At 45.4% G+C, this 17,330-nt stretch overlaps 1 protein-coding gene across 1 annotated transcript; it reads right to left on the reverse strand.

Moving 5' to 3' along the window:
* Window positions 1–372: 372 nt before the first annotated feature.
* LOC141076391 (uncharacterized) lies at window positions 373–4,234 on the reverse strand. The gene is made up of 2 exons (XM_073563843.1): window positions 2,824–4,234; window positions 373–535 (listed from the first exon to the last, which is right to left on the reverse strand). Exons 1-2 carry the CDS (start codon window positions 4,231–4,233, stop codon window positions 461–463), a joined length of 1,485 nt encoding a protein of 494 aa, XP_073419944.1. The 5' UTR covers window position 4,234; the 3' UTR covers window positions 373–460.
* Between the last annotated feature and the right edge of the window lie 13,096 nt (window positions 4,235–17,330).

The following is a 17,330-nucleotide window of genomic DNA, read 5'->3' on the forward strand; positions in this document are numbered from 1 at the left end:
GGCTGACAGGACTCAGGGCTCCTCTTGCCTGGACAGTCCATCTGCATTTTGGTGTTGGCTGCCTCTTCTATACTGTATGGTAAAGTTATAGGGCTGCAGTGCCAGGCTCCATCGTAGTAAGCGTCCATTGTCCCCAGAGACTCTGTTCAGCCAGGTGAGGGGATTGTGATCAGTAATGACAGTGAATTCTCGTCCATACAGATACGGCCTTAGTTTCCTAAGGGCCCACACTACAGCCAGACATTCTTTTTCAACAGTTGCATAGGCCACTTCTCGGTCCAGCAGTTTCCGGCTGAGGTAGGCAATGGGGTGCTCGTCCCCAGCTGCATTCACCTGGCTGAGGACAGCTCCCAGTCCATAAGCAGAGGCGTCCGTCTGCACAATGAATCTCCTCTTGTAGTCTGGAGCAGCCAGAACAGGGTCACAGACCAGAGCGTTCTTCAGCTGGTTAAAAGCCTCATCACAGGCTGGAGTCCAGATCACCAGCCGGGGCATCGTTTTCTTGGTCAGGTCGGTAAGAGGCTTGGCCACAGTGCTGAAATGAGAAACAAATTTTCGGTAATAACTGGCAGTGCCCAAAAAAGCCATAACTTGTTTCTTAGTTTGGGGTACAGGCCAGTCTCTAATAGCCTGGATTTTGGCAGGTTCGGGACGGAGCTTCCCTCCTCCTACTCTATGCCCTAGGTACTGGACTTCACCCATCCCCAATTGGCATTTATCTGGTCGAATGGTTAGGCCTGCTGCAAGAAGCAGGTCAAGAATAACGGCTACTTGGTTCAGATGTTCCTCCCACGTCTGGCTGAAGATGGCGATATCATCCAAGTAGGCACAAGCAAAGTCACCACATCCCCGGAGGATCTGGTCCACCATTCTCTGGAAGGTGGCCGGGGCATTCTTCATTCCAAAGGGCATATTTAGGAATTCATACAGACCAAAGGGGGTTATAAAAGCGGACCATTCTCTCCCCTCCTCCGTCAGAGGGATTTGCCAGTATCCCTTACTGAGATCAAAGATAGTTACATATCGGGATCCAGCCAGTCGGTCTAGAAGTTCGTCAATACGAGGCATTGGGTAAGGATCACTGACGGTATGGTCGTTTAGTCGTCGATAGTCCACACAAAATCGAGTACTCCCATCCTTCTTGGGTACTAACACCACAGGAGAGGCCCAAGGGCTATGGGAGGCCTGGATTACCCCAAACTGTAGCATCTCCTCCAGTTCGTGCTGCATGGTGTTTCGAACTGATTCAGGTACCCGGTAAGGAGCCTGTTGTATGGGACGGATGCCCTGAGTGTCCACATGATGTTGGGTGACGGTGGTTCGGCCTGGTTGGGATGAGAAAGCAGCACGTCTCTGTTGAAGCACTCCCAGCATCTGTTTTTTCTGTAAGGAATCCAGGTGATCTCCCAGAGGAACCTGTTCCACAGTGGATGGGGCTCTCGCTGCTTCCACGAGATCAGGTAGGGAGTCCTCATCCTCTTGACCGTCCTCTGAAGCTAGCCGACAGCTTGCTATCATTGGAAGGGTCCGGTCATGGTACTCCTTAATCATATTCACATGGACAGTCTTTTGTCTTAGCCCCTGATCATCTAAAGCAAGAAGGTAATTGGTGTCATTCAGTTTTCTGAGAACCCGGAAGGGACCCTCCCATGTTGTCTGCAGTTTATTCTGCCGATGGGGAACAATCATTAAGATCTGTTGTCCTTCTACAAACTCCCGGTAGCGTGCTTTACGGTCATACCATGTCTTCTGTCTGGTTTGAGCCATCCGCACATGACTCTGGGCAAAACTAGCAAGTTGGGCCAGGGTATCTCGCAGCTTTAGGACATAAGGGACAACAGGGGCCCCTGTATCTTCAACTTGCCCCTCCCAGTATTCCTTGAGCAGGGTTAAGGGTCCTCGGACCTTTCTTCCATAGAGTAGTTCAAAGGGGGAGAACCCAGTGGACTCCTGGGGAACTTCCCGATAGGCAAACAAGAGATGGGGTAGGTACTTCTCCCAATTTGAATCTCTGTCAGTGAAGGCCCTCAGCATATTCTTCAGAGTGCCATTAAATCGTTCACAAAGTCCATTTGTTTGGGGATGATACGGGGTCGTGCGGATCGCTCGTACTCCACAGGTGCGCCACAGACACTGGACCAGCTCTGACATGAACTGGGAGCCTTGGTCCGACAAGATCTCACTGGGAAATCCTACTCTGGTGAAAATGGTAACCAGGGCCTCGGCCACCTTGGCTGCAGAAATACTTGACAAGGCCACCGCTTCTGGATATCGGGTGGCATAGTCCACAACAGTGAGAATGTACTGCTTTCCAGATTTACTTGGTTTAGCCAGAGGTCCAATGATATCAACAGCTACTCTTTGAAAGGGTTCTTCTATTATAGGGAGCGGTTGCAGGGGTGCCTTTGGGTGATCTCCGGGTCGCCCTCTACGCTGACATATGTCGCAAGTTCGGCAGAAATGCGCCACTGCTTGGGAAATCCCAGGCCAATAGAAAGATTGAGTCAATCGCCTCTCGGTGCGGGTTTTGCCTTGATGGCCAGCAGTAGGAATATCATGAGCAAGGTGTAATAGGGGAATTCTGTATTTCTGAGGAACAATCAGCTGTTTGCTATAAGTCCAGGGCTTATCTAGGGAGTCGGCATTGGTAACCCGATACAGAAGTCCATTTTCTCTGATAATTCTTTCTCCATTCTCCCCTAGCTGCCCTATTTCAGCTCGAGCTCTAAAACTAGCTAGGGTGGGGTCAGTCTCCACTTCTTGTCTAAACTGAACTTTATCCCAGGTAACATTCATATTATCCCCACAAGAAGAATCACTCACCGGCTGTGACGGCGGTTCTGGTGGCCTCATTTCCATGGAAGGGTTGTACACGTCCACATTTGCTGCTCTCTTGGCTTGACTTCGGGTTACCGCACCGACAAAGTGGCAATGAAGATTCCCCACATCATTTCCTAGAAGAACGTCTGCAGGGAGGCCGCTCATCACACCGACCATGCATTGTTTGGCCCCAAAGCCATAATCCAGGGTCACACTCGCTCTTGGAATATATCTCTGGGTACCTCCAGCCAATTCAATGGCAATTCCTGGTCCCTTTTGAATTGCTTCTGGTTGAATTACTCGGGGATCGGCTATGGTGAGAAAAGCCCCAGTGTCACGGAAGCCAACAACTTTTTGACCATCCAGCACGACCTCCTGTAGATGTTTGTGCTGAAGATCAGAAGAACAGGTGGCTGGGGCTCGCACCCCATAGACTCCTGGTAGGGAAGCCAGGATATCAGAGTCACTTGGCAAGTCATCAGGCACTGAATCCATCTCTTCTCCAGGTGAGGGGGTCTGTAGATAATGAACAGGCAAAGGCGGTCTGTAGGTGTTCTGCCTCCGTACACCTGGACATTGGAATTGCATATGCCCGGGCTGCCCACATCCATAGCATCTGCGCTCTGGGATTCTTCCTCCACGTCGTAGTCCCAAAGGTGGAGCAGGAGTAATGCGAGGCACAGTCACACGAAGGTCACCATGAGTTGATGGTCTAGTGGGATGGTGAATATTGGAGGCAGAAGGACCAGGGGCCGCCAGCGTTGGGGGGCTGGTAGTGTTTTTCTCCCTGAGTAGTAATTTTTTCCACTGAGGCTTGATGGTGAGAGCCTCATCAGCTAGAGCTGCAGCTTCCTCCACTGTTGCTGGTCTCCTTTCACGCACCCATTCCCGGATCTCAGCGGGGCACTTAAAATAAAACTGCTCTTTTAGGATGACCTGCAGGAACGTTTCCCAGGTTATGGCCTCCTCTGCCTCCAGCCAGCGATGACATATATGTTTGAGTTTGTGAGCATACATCTTGAAGGACACTTCCTCATCACAGGCTAAAGTACGGAACTGAGTCCTGTAAGTGTCTGGGGTCACAGCATAATGTTCTAGAATAGTCTGTTTAATCTCCACATACTCACAGTTCAACCGAGGGTCCATAGCTCTATAGGCTGCGGCAGCTCCACCCTCTAAGAGCCCCACAAGATGTCGGACGCGCTCCCTTTCCGGGACTTCCATTAATCGACACTGATGCTCAAAGTCCAGGAAGAAGCCCTCAATGTCACCGGAAGCCTCATTAAACGGCTTGAAGTCTTTGCGGGACACTCTGGGGAGTTCCCTCATGGGGGATGCTGTGGGTACAGTCTGTCTGGAGCTTCTCGCTGCCTCCAAAGTGATCTCCCTCTCCAGCATTGCCCTCTCCTCCATCCTGCGCTGCCTCTCCTTGGCTGTGCGCATGACCTCCCTCTTATCTTCTATGGTAGCCTCTTCTCCCAGCAAGGCCATCTCCTCCTCGTACCACACAACCCACTGACTTTTTTGGGTATTTACCTCCGACTGCCGCCTTTCCTCTCTTTGCTGTGAGGATCCTTCCTCAGCATCATCTTGCAGGTGAACTGCTTCCAAAGCCTCAATCAGCTGCTCCTTGGAGAGTCCCTTGTAGCCGACTCCCAGTTCACGGGCCTTTGTTTGTAGGTTCACCGCAGTCCAGTTCTTGTACTCTGCGGTGCTGGTTCCAGATGTTGATGGGCCGTTGTCCTCCATTCCTTCTGCTCTGATCCCAGCGCTGCCAACCAGTTTGTGACGGGAGTATTCTCCAGAGCAAGGAGGGACAACAGGCCTGGGAATAATCCAACAGATTTATTGACCAAAAAACAGGAACAACACGAAGGTAATCTGCAGAGTCCCAAAATAAGTCCACAGGAAACTGATTCGGGGGCACCTCCCGACAATCCTTGTGCCAGATCACAAAACCATAGTCCTTTAAGAGTCCCAGAAATCCACCACGATCACACAGAGGCCGAAGCTTCCTCAGACAGCCTCGTCCTTCTCTTTTAGCATCCAACTCACATCTGATCTTAAAGCAAGAATGTATTGTCAGGGCTCCTGGGATCAGTCCATCTGAAGGGGGGTAGGGGTCACACCTACTATTCAATGGTTTGGTCCATCAGAAGATTCTAGAAATGTAAGGGCTCCACTTAGTCTACAGGATGTGTATTGTAGGTTATCTTCTGCTTAGGAAAACAATAGCCAAAGTTCCACTAGCTGTTGACACAAGCCTAAATTAGATTATGGTTCAGGTACATCACAAGACATTGCAAAGTATTGGGGGAAGGAGACATGGTTAATTTACAGCAAATGAACCAGAGGAAAGTTAAATGACATATTATACAAAATACAGGACAGGGCAAGACTACAAATCATGACAGTATTCTCCAGAGCAAGGAGGGACAACAGGCCTGGGAACGATCCAACAGATTTATTGACCAAAAAACAGGAACAACACGAAGGTAATTTGCAGAGTCCCAAAATAAGTCCACAGGAAACTGATTCGGGGGCTCCTCCCGACAATCCTTGTGCCAGATCACAAAATCGTAGTCCTTTAAGAGTCCCAGAAATCCACCACGATCACACAGAGGCCGAAGCTTCCTCAGACAGCCTCGTCCTTCTCTTTTAGCATCCAACTCACATCTGATCTTAAAGCAAGAATGTATTGTCAGGGCTCCTGGGATCAGTCCATCTGAAGGGGGGTAGGGGTTACACCTACTATTCAATGGTTTGGTCCATCAGAAGATTCTAGAAATGTAAGGGCTCCACTTAGTCTACAGGATGTGTATTATAGGTTATCTTCTGCTTAGGAAAACAATAGCCAAAGTTCCACTAGCTGTTGACACAAGCCTAAATTAGATTATGGTCCAGGTACATCACAAGACATTGCAAAGTATTGGAGGAAGGAGACATGGTTAATTTACAGCAAATGAACCAGAGGAAAGTTAAATGACATATTATACAAAATACAGGACAGGGCAAGACTACAAATCATGACATACACACCCTGTATATGGAGTATATATATGTACACACCCTGTATATGGAGTATATATGTGTACACACCCTGTATATGGAGTATATATGTGTATACACTCTGTATATGGAGTATATATGCAGTACACACCCTGTGTATGGAGTATATATGTGTATACACTCTGTATATGGAGTATATATGTGTACACACCCTGTATATGGAGTATATATGTGTACACACCCTGTATATGGAGTATATATCTGTACACACCCTGTATATGGAGTATATATGTGTACACACCCTGTATATGGAGTATATATGTGTACACACCCTGTATATGGAGTATATATGTGTACACACCCTGTATATGGAGTATATATGTGTATACACTCTGTATATGGAGTATATATGTGTACACACCCTGTATATGGAGTATATATGCAGTACACACCCTGTATATGGAGTATATATGTGTACACACCCTGTATATGGAGTATATATGTGTACACACCCTGTATATGGAGTATATATGTGTACACACCCTGTATATGGAGTATATATGTGTACACACCCTGTATATGGAGTATATATATGTACACACCCTGTATATGGAGTATATATGCAGTACACACCCTGTATATGGAGTATATATGTGTATACACTCTGTATATGGAGTATATATGTCTACACACCCTGTATATGGAGTATATATGCAGTACACACCCTGTATATGGAGTATACAGTATATGTGTACACACCCTGTATATGGAGTATATATGTGTACACACCCTGTATATGGAGTATATATGCAGTATACACCCTGTATATGGAGTATATATGTGTACACACCCTGTATATGGAGTATATATGTGTATACACCCTGTATATGGAGTATATATGCAGTACACACCCTGTATATGGAGTATATATGTGTACACACCCTGTATATGGAGTATATATGTATACACACCCTGTATATGGAGTATATATGTGTACACACCCTGTATATGGAGTATATATGTGTACACACTGTCATGATTTGCAGTCTTGCCCTGTCCTGTATTTTGTATAATATGTCATTTAACTTTCCTCTGGTTCATTTGCTGTAAATTAACCATGTCTCCTTCCCCCAATACTTGCAATGTCTTGTGATGTACCTGGACCATAATCTAATTTAGGCTTGTGTCAACAGCTAGTGGAACTTTGGCTATTGTTTTCCTAAGCAGAAGATAACCTACAATACACATCCTGTAGACTAAGTGGAGCCCTTACATTTCTAGAATCTTCTGATGGACCAAACCATTGAATAGTAGGTGTGACCCCTACCCCCCTTCAGATGGACTGATCCCAGGAGCCCTGACAATACATTCTTGCTTTAAGATCAGATGTGAGTTGGATGCTAAAAGAGAAGGACGAGGCTGTCTGAGGAAGCTTCGGCCTCTGTGTGATCGTGGTGGATTTCTGGGACTCTTAAAGGACTATGGTTTTGTGATCTGGCACAAGGATTGTCGGGAGGTGCCCCCGAATCAGTTTCCTGTGGACTTATTTTGGGACTCTGCAAATTACCTTCGTGTTGTTCCTGTTTTTTGGTCAATAAATCTGTTGGATTATTCCCAGGCCTGTTGTCCCTCCTTGCTCTGGAGAATACTCCCGTCACAAACTGGTGGCAGCGGTGGGATCAGAGCAGAAGGAATGGAGGACAACGGCCCATCAACATCTGGAACCAGCACCGCAGAGTACAAGAACTGGACTGCGGTGAACCTACAAACAAAGGCCCGTGAACTGGGAGTCAGCTACAAGGGACTCTCCAAGGAGCAGCTGATTGAGGCTTTGGAAGCAGTTCACCTGCAAGATGATGCTGAGGAAGGATCCTCACAGCAAAGAGAGGAAAGGCGGCAGTCGGAGGTAAATACCCAAAAAAGTCAGTGGGTTGTGTGGTACGAGGAGGAGATGGCCTTGCTGGGAGAAGAGGCTACCATAGAAGATAAGAGGGAGGTCATGCGCACAGCCAAGGAGAGGCAGCGCAGGATGGAGGAGAGGGCAATGCTGGAGAGGGAGATCACTTTGGAGGCAGCGAGAAGCTCCAGACAGACTGTACCCACAGCATCCCCCATGAGGGAACTCCCCAGAGTGTCCCGCAAAGACTTCAAGCCGTTTAATGAGGCTTCCGGTGACATTGAGGGCTTCTTCCTGGACTTTGAGCATCAGTGTCGATTAATGGAAGTCCCGGAAAGGGAGCGCGTCCGACATCTTGTGGGGCTCTTAGAGGGTGGAGCTGCCGCAGCCTATAGAGCTATGGACCCTCGGTTGAACTGTGAGTATGCGGAGATTAAACAGACTATTCTAGAACATTATGCTGTGACCCCAGACACTTACAGGACTCAGTTCCGTACTTTAGCCTGTGATGAGGAAGTGTCCTTCAAGATGTATGCTCACAAACTCAAACATATATGTCATCGCTGGCTGGAGGCAGAGGAGGCCATAACCTGGGAAACGTTCCTGCAGGTCATCCTAAAAGAGCAGTTTTATTTTAAGTGCCCCGCTGAGATCCGGGAATGGGTGCGTGAAAGGAGACCAGCAACAGTGGAGGAAGCTGCAGCTCTAGCTGATGAGGCTCTCACCATCAAGCCTCAGTGGAAAAAATTACTACTCAGGGAGAAAAACACTACCAGCCCCCCAACGCTGGCGGCCCCTGGTCCTTCTGCCTCCAATATTCACCATCCCACTAGACCATCAACTCATGGTGACCTTCGTGTGACTGTGCCTCGCATTACTCCTGCTCCACCTTTGGGACTACGACGTGGAGGAAGAATCCCAGAGCGCAGATGCTATGGATGTGGGCAGCCCGGGCATATGCAATTCCAATGTCCAGGTGTACGGAGGCAGAACACCTACAGACCGCCTTTGCCTGTTCATTATCTACAGACCCCCTCACCTGGAGAAGAGATGGATTCAGTGCCTGATGACTTGCCAAGTGACTCTGATATCCTGGCTTCCCTACCAGGAGTCTATGGGGTGCGAGCCCCAGCCACCTGTTCTTCTGATCTTCAGCACAAACATCTACAGGAGGTCGTGCTGGATGGTCAAAAAGTTGTTGGCTTCCGTGACACTGGGGCTTTTCTCACCATAGCCGATCCCCGAGTAATTCAACCAGAAGCAATTCAAAAGGGACCAGGAATTGCCATTGAATTGGCTGGAGGTACCCAGAGATATATTCCAAGAGCGAGTGTGACCCTGGATTATGGCTTTGGGGCCAAACAATGCATGGTCGGTGTGATGAGCGGCCTCCCTGCAGACGTTCTTCTAGGAAATGATGTGGGGAATCTTCATTGCCACTTTGTCGGTGCGGTAACCCGAAGTCAAGCCAAGAGAGCAGCAAATGTGGACGTGTACAACCCATCCATGGAAATGAGGCCACCAGAACTGCCGTCACAGCCGGTGAGTGATTCTTCTTGTGGGGATAATATGAATGTTACCTGGGATAAAGTTCAGTTTAGACAAGAAGTGGAGACTGACCCCACCCTAGCTAGTTTTAGAGCTCGAGCTGAAATAGGGCAGCTAGGGGAGAATGGAGAAAGAATTATCAGAGAAAATGGACTTCTGTATCGGGTTACCAATGCCGACTCCCTAGATAAGCCCTGGACTTATAGCAAACAGCTGATTGTTCCTCAGAAATACAGAATTCCCCTATTACACCTTGCTCATGATATTCCTACTGCTGGCCATCAAGGCAAAACCCGCACCGAGAGGCGATTGACTCAATCTTTCTATTGGCCTGGGATTTCCCAAGCAGTGGCGCATTTCTGCCGAACTTGCGACATATGTCAGCGTAGAGGGCGACCCGGAGATCACCCAAAGGCACCCCTGCAACCGCTCCCTATAATAGAAGAACCCTTTCAAAGAGTAGCTGTTGATATCATTGGACCTCTGGCTAAACCAAGTAAATCTGGAAAGCAGTACATTCTCACTGTTGTGGACTATGCCACCCGATATCCAGAAGCGGTGGCCTTGTCAAGTATTTCTGCAGCCAAGGTGGCCGAGGCCCTGGTTACCATTTTCACCAGAGTAGGATTTCCCAGTGAGATCTTGTCGGACCAAGGCTCCCAGTTCATGTCAGAGCTGGTCCAGTGTCTGTGGCGCACCTGTGGAGTACGAGCGATCCGCACGACCCCGTATCATCCCCAAACAAATGGACTTTGTGAACGATTTAATGGCACTCTGAAGAATATGCTGAGGGCCTTCACTGACAGAGATTCAAACTGGGAGAAGTACCAACCCCATCTCTTGTTTGCCTATCGGGAAGTTCCCCAGGAGTCCACTGGGTTCTCCCCCTTTGAACTACTCTTTGGAAGAAAGGTCCGAGGACCCTTAACCCTGCTCAAGGAATACTGGGAGGGGCAAGTTGAAGATACAGGGGCCCCTGTTGTCCCTTATGTCCTAAAGCTGCGAGAAACCCTGGCCCAACTTGCTAGTTTTGCCCAGAGTCATGTGCGGATGGCTCAAACCAGACAGAAGACATGGTATGACCGTAAAGCACGCTACCGGGAGTTTGTAGAAGGACAACAGGTCTTAATGATTGTTCCCCATCGGCAGAATAAACTGCAGACAACATGGGAGGGTCCCTTCCGGGTTCTCAGAAAACTGAATGACACCAATTACCTTCTTGCTTTAGATGATCAGGGGCTAAGACAAAAGACTGTCCATGTGAATATGATTAAGGAGTACCATGACCGGACCCTTCCAATGATAGCAAGCTGTCTGCTAGCTTCAGAGGACGGTCAAGAGGATGAGGACTCCCTACCTGATCTTGTGGAAGCAGCGAGAGCCCCATCCACTGTGGAACAGGTTCCTCTGGGAGATCACCTGGATTCCTTACAGAAAAACCAGATGCTGGGAGTGCTTCAACAGAGACGTGCTGCTTTCTCATCCCAACCAGGTCGAACCACCGTCACCCAACATCATGTGGACACTCAGGGCATCCGTCCCATACAACAGGCTCCTTACCGGGTACCTGAATCAGTTCGAAACACCATGCAGCACGAACTGGAGGAGATGCTACAGCTTGGGGTAATCCAGGCCTCCCATAGCCCTTGGGCCTCTCCTGTGGTGTTAGTACCCAAGAAGGATGGGAGTACTCGATTTTGTGTGGACTATCGACGACTAAACGACCATACCGTCAGTGATCCTTACCCAATGCCTCGTATTGACGAACTTCTAGACCGACTGGCTGGATCCCGATATGTCACTATCTTTGATCTCAGTAAGGGATACTGGCAAATCCCTCTGACGGAGGAGGGGAGAGAACGGTCCGCTTTTATAACCCCCTTTGGTCTGTATGAATTCCTAAATATGCCCTTTGGAATGAAGAATGCCCCGGCCACCTTCCAGAGAATGGTGGACCAGATCCTCCGGGGATGTGGTGACTTTGCTTGTGCCTACTTGGATGATATCGCTATCTTCAGCCAGACGTGGGAGGAACATCTGAACCAAGTAGCCGTTATTCTTGACCTGCTTCTTGCAGCAGGCCTAACCATTCGACCAGATAAATGCCAATTGGGGATGGGTGAAGTCCAGTACCTAGGGCATAGAGTAGGAGGAGGGAAGCTCCGTCCCGAACCTGCCAAAATCCAGGCTATTAGAGACTGGCCTGTACCCCAAACTAAGAAACAAGTTATGGCTTTTTTGGGCACTGCCAGTTATTACCGAAAATTTGTTTCTCATTTCAGCACTGTGGCCAAGCCTCTTACCGACCTGACCAAGAAAACGATGCCCCGGCTGGTGATCTGGACTCCAGCCTGTGATGAGGCTTTTAACCAGCTGAAGGACGCTCTGGTCTGTGACCCTGTTCTGGCTGCTCCAGACTACAAGAGGAGATTCATTGTGCAGACGGACGCCTCTGCTTATGGACTGGGAGCTGTCCTCAGCCAGGTGAATGCAGCTGGGGACGAGCACCCCATTGCCTACCTCAGCCGGAAACTGCTGGACCAAGAAGTGGCCTATGCAACTGTTGAAAAAGAATGTCTGGCTGTAGTGTGGGCCCTTAGGAAACTAAGGCCGTATCTGTATGGACGAGAATTCACTGTCATTACTGATCACAATCCCCTCACCTGGCTGAACAGAGTCTCTGGGGACAATGGACGCTTACTACGATGGAGCCTGGCACTGCAGCCCTATAACTTTACCATACAGTATAGAAGAGGCAGCCAACACCAAAATGCAGATGGACTGTCCAGGCAAGAGGAGCCCTGAGTCCTGTCAGCCATGCCTGTGTGTACTTAACCAGTGACCTGTAGAGGTCCCTAGTACGTACACAAATTGGGAGGGGAAGGGATTGTCATGATTTGCAGTCTTGCCCTGTCCTGTATTTTGTATAATATGTCATTTAACTTTCCTCTGGTTCATTTGCTGTAAATTAACCATGTCTCCTTCCCCCAATACTTGCAATGTCTTGTGATGTACCTGGACCATAATCTAATTTAGGCTTGTGTCAACAGCTAGTGGAACTTTGGCTATTGTTTTCCTAAGCAGAAGATAACCTACAATACACATCCTGTAGACTAAGTGGAGCCCTTACATTTCTAGAATCTTCTGATGGACCAAACCATTGAATAGTAGGTGTGACCCCTACCCCCCTTCAGATGGACTGATCCCAGGAGCCCTGACAATACATTCTTGCTTTAAGATCAGATGTGAGTTGGATGCTAAAAGAGAAGGACGAGGCTGTCTGAGGAAGCTTCGGCCTCTGTGTGATCGTGGTGGATTTCTGGGACTCTTAAAGGACTATGGTTTTGTGATCTGGCACAAGGATTGTCGGGAGGTGCCCCCGAATCAGTTTCCTGTGGACTTATTTTGGGACTCTGCAAATTACCTTCGTGTTGTTCCTGTTTTTTGGTCAATAAATCTGTTGGATTATTCCCAGGCCTGTTGTTCCTCCTTGCTCTGGAGAATACTCCCGTCACACACACCCTGTATATGGAGTATATATGTGTACACACCCTGTATATGGAGTATATATGCAGTATACACCCTGTATATGGAGTATATATGCAGTACACACCCTGTATATGGAGTATATATGTGTACACACCCTGTATATGGAGTATATATGTGCACACACCCTGTATATGGAGTATATATGTGTACACACCCTGTATATGGAGTATATATGTGTACACACCCTGTATATGGAGTATATATGTGTACACACCCTGTATATGGAGTATATATGTGTACACACCCTGTATATGGAGTATATATCTGTACACACCCTGTATATGGAGTATATATGTGTACACACCCTGTATATGGAGTATATATCTGTACACACCCTGTATATGGAGTATATATCTGTACACACCCTGTATATGGAGTATATATGTGTACACACCCTGTATATGGAGTATATATGTGTACACACCCTGTATATGGAGTATATATATGTACACACCCTGTATATGGAGTATATATGCAGTACACACCCTGTATATGGAGTATATATGTGTATACACCCTGTATATGGAGTATATATGTGTACACACCCTGTATATGGAGTATATATGTGTACACACCCTGTATATGGAGTATATATCTGTACACACCCTGTATATGGAGTATATATGTGTACACACCCTGTATATGGAGTATATATGTGTACACACCCTGTATATGGAGTATATATGTGTACACACCCTGTATATGGATTATATATGTGTACACACCCTGTATATGGAGTATATATGCAGTACACACCCTGTATATGGAGTATATATATGTACACACCCGGTATATGGATTATATATGTGTACACACCCTGTATATGGAGTATATATGCAGTACACACCCTGTATATGGAGTATATATGTGTACACACCCTGTATATGGAGTATATATGTGTACACACCCTGTATATGGAGTATATATGTGTACACACCCGGTATATGGAGTATATATGCAGTACACACCCTGTATATGGAGTATATATGTGTATACACCCTGTATATGGAGTATATATGCAGTACACACCCTGTATATGGAGTATATATGTGTACACACCCTGTATATGGAGTATATATGTGTACACACCCTGTATATGGAGTATATGTGTACACACCCTGTATATGGATTATATATGTGTACACACCCTGTATATGGAGTATATATGCAGTACACACCCGGTATATGGAGTATATATATGTACACACCCGGTATATGGATTATATATGTGTACACACCCTGTATATGGAGTATATATGCAGTACACACCCTGTATATGGAGTATATATGTGTATACACCCTGTATATGGAGTATATATGCAGTACACACCCTGTATATGGAGTATATATGTGTACACACCCTGTATATGGAGTATATATGTGTACACACCCTGTATATGGAGTATATATGCAGTACACACCCTGTATATGGAGTATATATGTGTACACACTCTGTATATGGAGTATATATGTGTACACACCCTGTATATGGAGTATATATGTGTACACACCCTGTATATGGATTATATATGTGTATACACCCTGTATATGGAGTATATATGCAGTACACACCCTGTATATGGAGTATATATGTGTACACACTCTGTATATGGAGTATATATGTGTACACACCCTGTATATGGATTATATATGTGTACACACCCTGTATATGGAGTATATATGCAGTACACACCCTGTATATGGAGTATATATATGTACACACCCGGTATATGGAGTATATATGCAGTACACACCCTGTATATGGAGTATATATATGTACACACCCGGTATATGGAGTATATATGCAGTACACACCCTGTATATGGAGTATATATGCAGTACACACCCTGTATATGGAGTATATATGTGTACACACCCTGTATATGGAGTATATATGCAGTACACACCCTGTATATGGAGTATATATGCAGTACACACCCTGTATATGGAGTATATATGTGTATACACTCTGTATATGGAGTATATATGTGTACACACCCTGTATATGGAGTATATATGTGTACACACCCTGTATATGGAGTATATATGCAGTACACACCCTGTATATGGAGTATATATGTGTACACATCCTGTATATGGAGTATATATGTGTACACACCCTGTATATGGAGTATATATGTGTATACACTCTGTATATGGAGTATATATGTGTATACACTCTGTATATGGAGTATATATGTGTACACACCCTGTATATGGAGTATATATGTGTACACACCCTGTATATGGATTATATATGTGTACACACCCTGTATATGGAGTATATATGCAGTACACACCCTGTATATGGAGTATATATATGTACACACCCGGTATATGGATTATATATGTGTACACACCCTGTATATGGAGTATATATGCAGTACACACCCTGTATATGGAGTATATATGTGTACACACCCTGTATATGGAGTATATATGTGTACACACCCGGTATATGGAGTATATATGCAGTACACACCCTGTATATGGAGTATATATGTGTATACACCCTGTATATGGAGTATATATGCAGTACACACCCTGTATATGGAGTATATATGTGTACACACCCTGTATATGGAGTATATATGTGTACACACCCTGTATATGGAGTATATGTGTACACACCCTGTATATGGATTATATATGTGTACACACCCTGTATATGGAGTATATATGCAGTACACACCCGGTATATGGAGTATATATATGTACACACCCGGTATATGGATTATATATGTGTACACACCCTGTATATGGAGTATATATGCAGTACACACCCTGTATATGGAGTATATATGTGTATACACCCTGTATATGGAGTATATATGCAGTACACACCCTGTATATGGAGTATATATGTGTACACACCCTGTATATGGAGTATATATGTGTACACACCCTGTATATGGAGTATATATGCAGTACACACCCTGTATATGGAGTATATATGTGTACACACTCTGTATATGGAGTATATATGTGTACACACCCTGTATATGGAGTATATATGTGTACACACCCTGTATATGGATTATATATGTGTATACACCCTGTATATGGAGTATATATGCAGTACACACCCTGTATATGGAGTATATATGTGTACACACTCTGTATATGGAGTATATATGTGTACACACCCTGTATATGGAGTATATATGTGTACACACCCTGTATATGGATTATATATGTGTACACACCCTGTATATGGAGTATATATGCAGTACACACCCTGTATATGGAGTATATATATGTACACACCCGGTATATGGAGTATATATGCAGTACACACCCTGTATATGGAGTATATATATGTACACACCCGGTATATGGAGTATATATGCAGTACACACCCTGTATATGGAGTATATATGCAGTACACACCCTGTATATGGAGTATATATGTGTACACACCCTGTATATGGAGTATATATGCAGTACACACCCTGTATATGGAGTATATATGCAGTACACACCCTGTATATGGAGTATATATGTGTATACACTCTGTATATGGAGTATATATGTGTACACACCCTGTATATGGAGTATATATGTGTACACACCCTGTATATGGAGTATATATGCAGTACACACCCTGTATATGGAGTATATATGTGTACACATCCTGTATATGGAGTATATATGTGTACACACCCTGTATATGGAGTATATATGTGTATACACTCTGTATATGGAGTATATATGTGTATACACTCTGTATATGGAGTATATATGTGTACACACCCTGTATATGGAGTATATATGTGTACACACCCTGTATATGGAGTATATATGTGTACACACCCTGTATATGGAGTATATATGCAGTACACACCCTGTATATGGAGTATATATGTGTACACACCCTGTATATGGAGTATATATGTGTACACATCCTGTATATGGAGTATATATGTGTACACACCCGGTATATGGAGTATATGTGCAGTACACACCCTGTATATGGAGTATATATGTGTACACACCCTGTATATGGAGTATATATGTGTACACACCCTGTATATGGAGTATATATGTGTATACACTCTGTATATGGAGTATATATGTGTACACACCCTGTATATGGAGTATATATGTGTACACACCCTGTATATGGAGTATATATGTGTACACACCCTGTATATGGAGTATATATGTGTACACACCCTGTATATGGAGTATATATGTGTACACACCCTGTATATGGAGTATATGTGTACACACCCTGTATATGGAGTATATATGTGTACACACCCTGTATATGGAGTATATATGTGTACACACCCTGTATATGGAGTATATATGTGTGCACACCCTGTATATGGAGTATATATGTGTACACACCCTGTATATGGAGTATATATGTGTACACACCCTGTATATGGAGTATATATGTGTACACACCCTGTATATGGAGTATATATGTGTATACACTCTGTATATGGAGTATATATGTGTACACACCCTGTATATGGAGTATATATGTGTATACACCCTG

This window comes from Dendrobates tinctorius, unplaced genomic scaffold, assembly GCF_039654945.1.
Source record: "Dendrobates tinctorius isolate UK_male_01 unplaced genomic scaffold, ASM3965494v1 ptg000403l, whole genome shotgun sequence".
In the NCBI taxonomy this organism is placed as follows: Eukaryota; Metazoa; Chordata; class Amphibia; order Anura; family Dendrobatidae; genus Dendrobates; species Dendrobates tinctorius.

Coding starts and splice junctions, on each gene's coding strand:
- LOC141076391 (XM_073563843.1), bottom strand. CDS start 4,233: ATGGAGGAGAGGGCAATGCTGGAGAGGGAGATCACTTTGGAGGCAGCG. Junction 536..2,823: donor CAGAACCGCCGTCACAGCCG/GTGAGTGATTCT, acceptor TTCTCATTTCAG/CACTGTGGCCAAGCCTCTTA.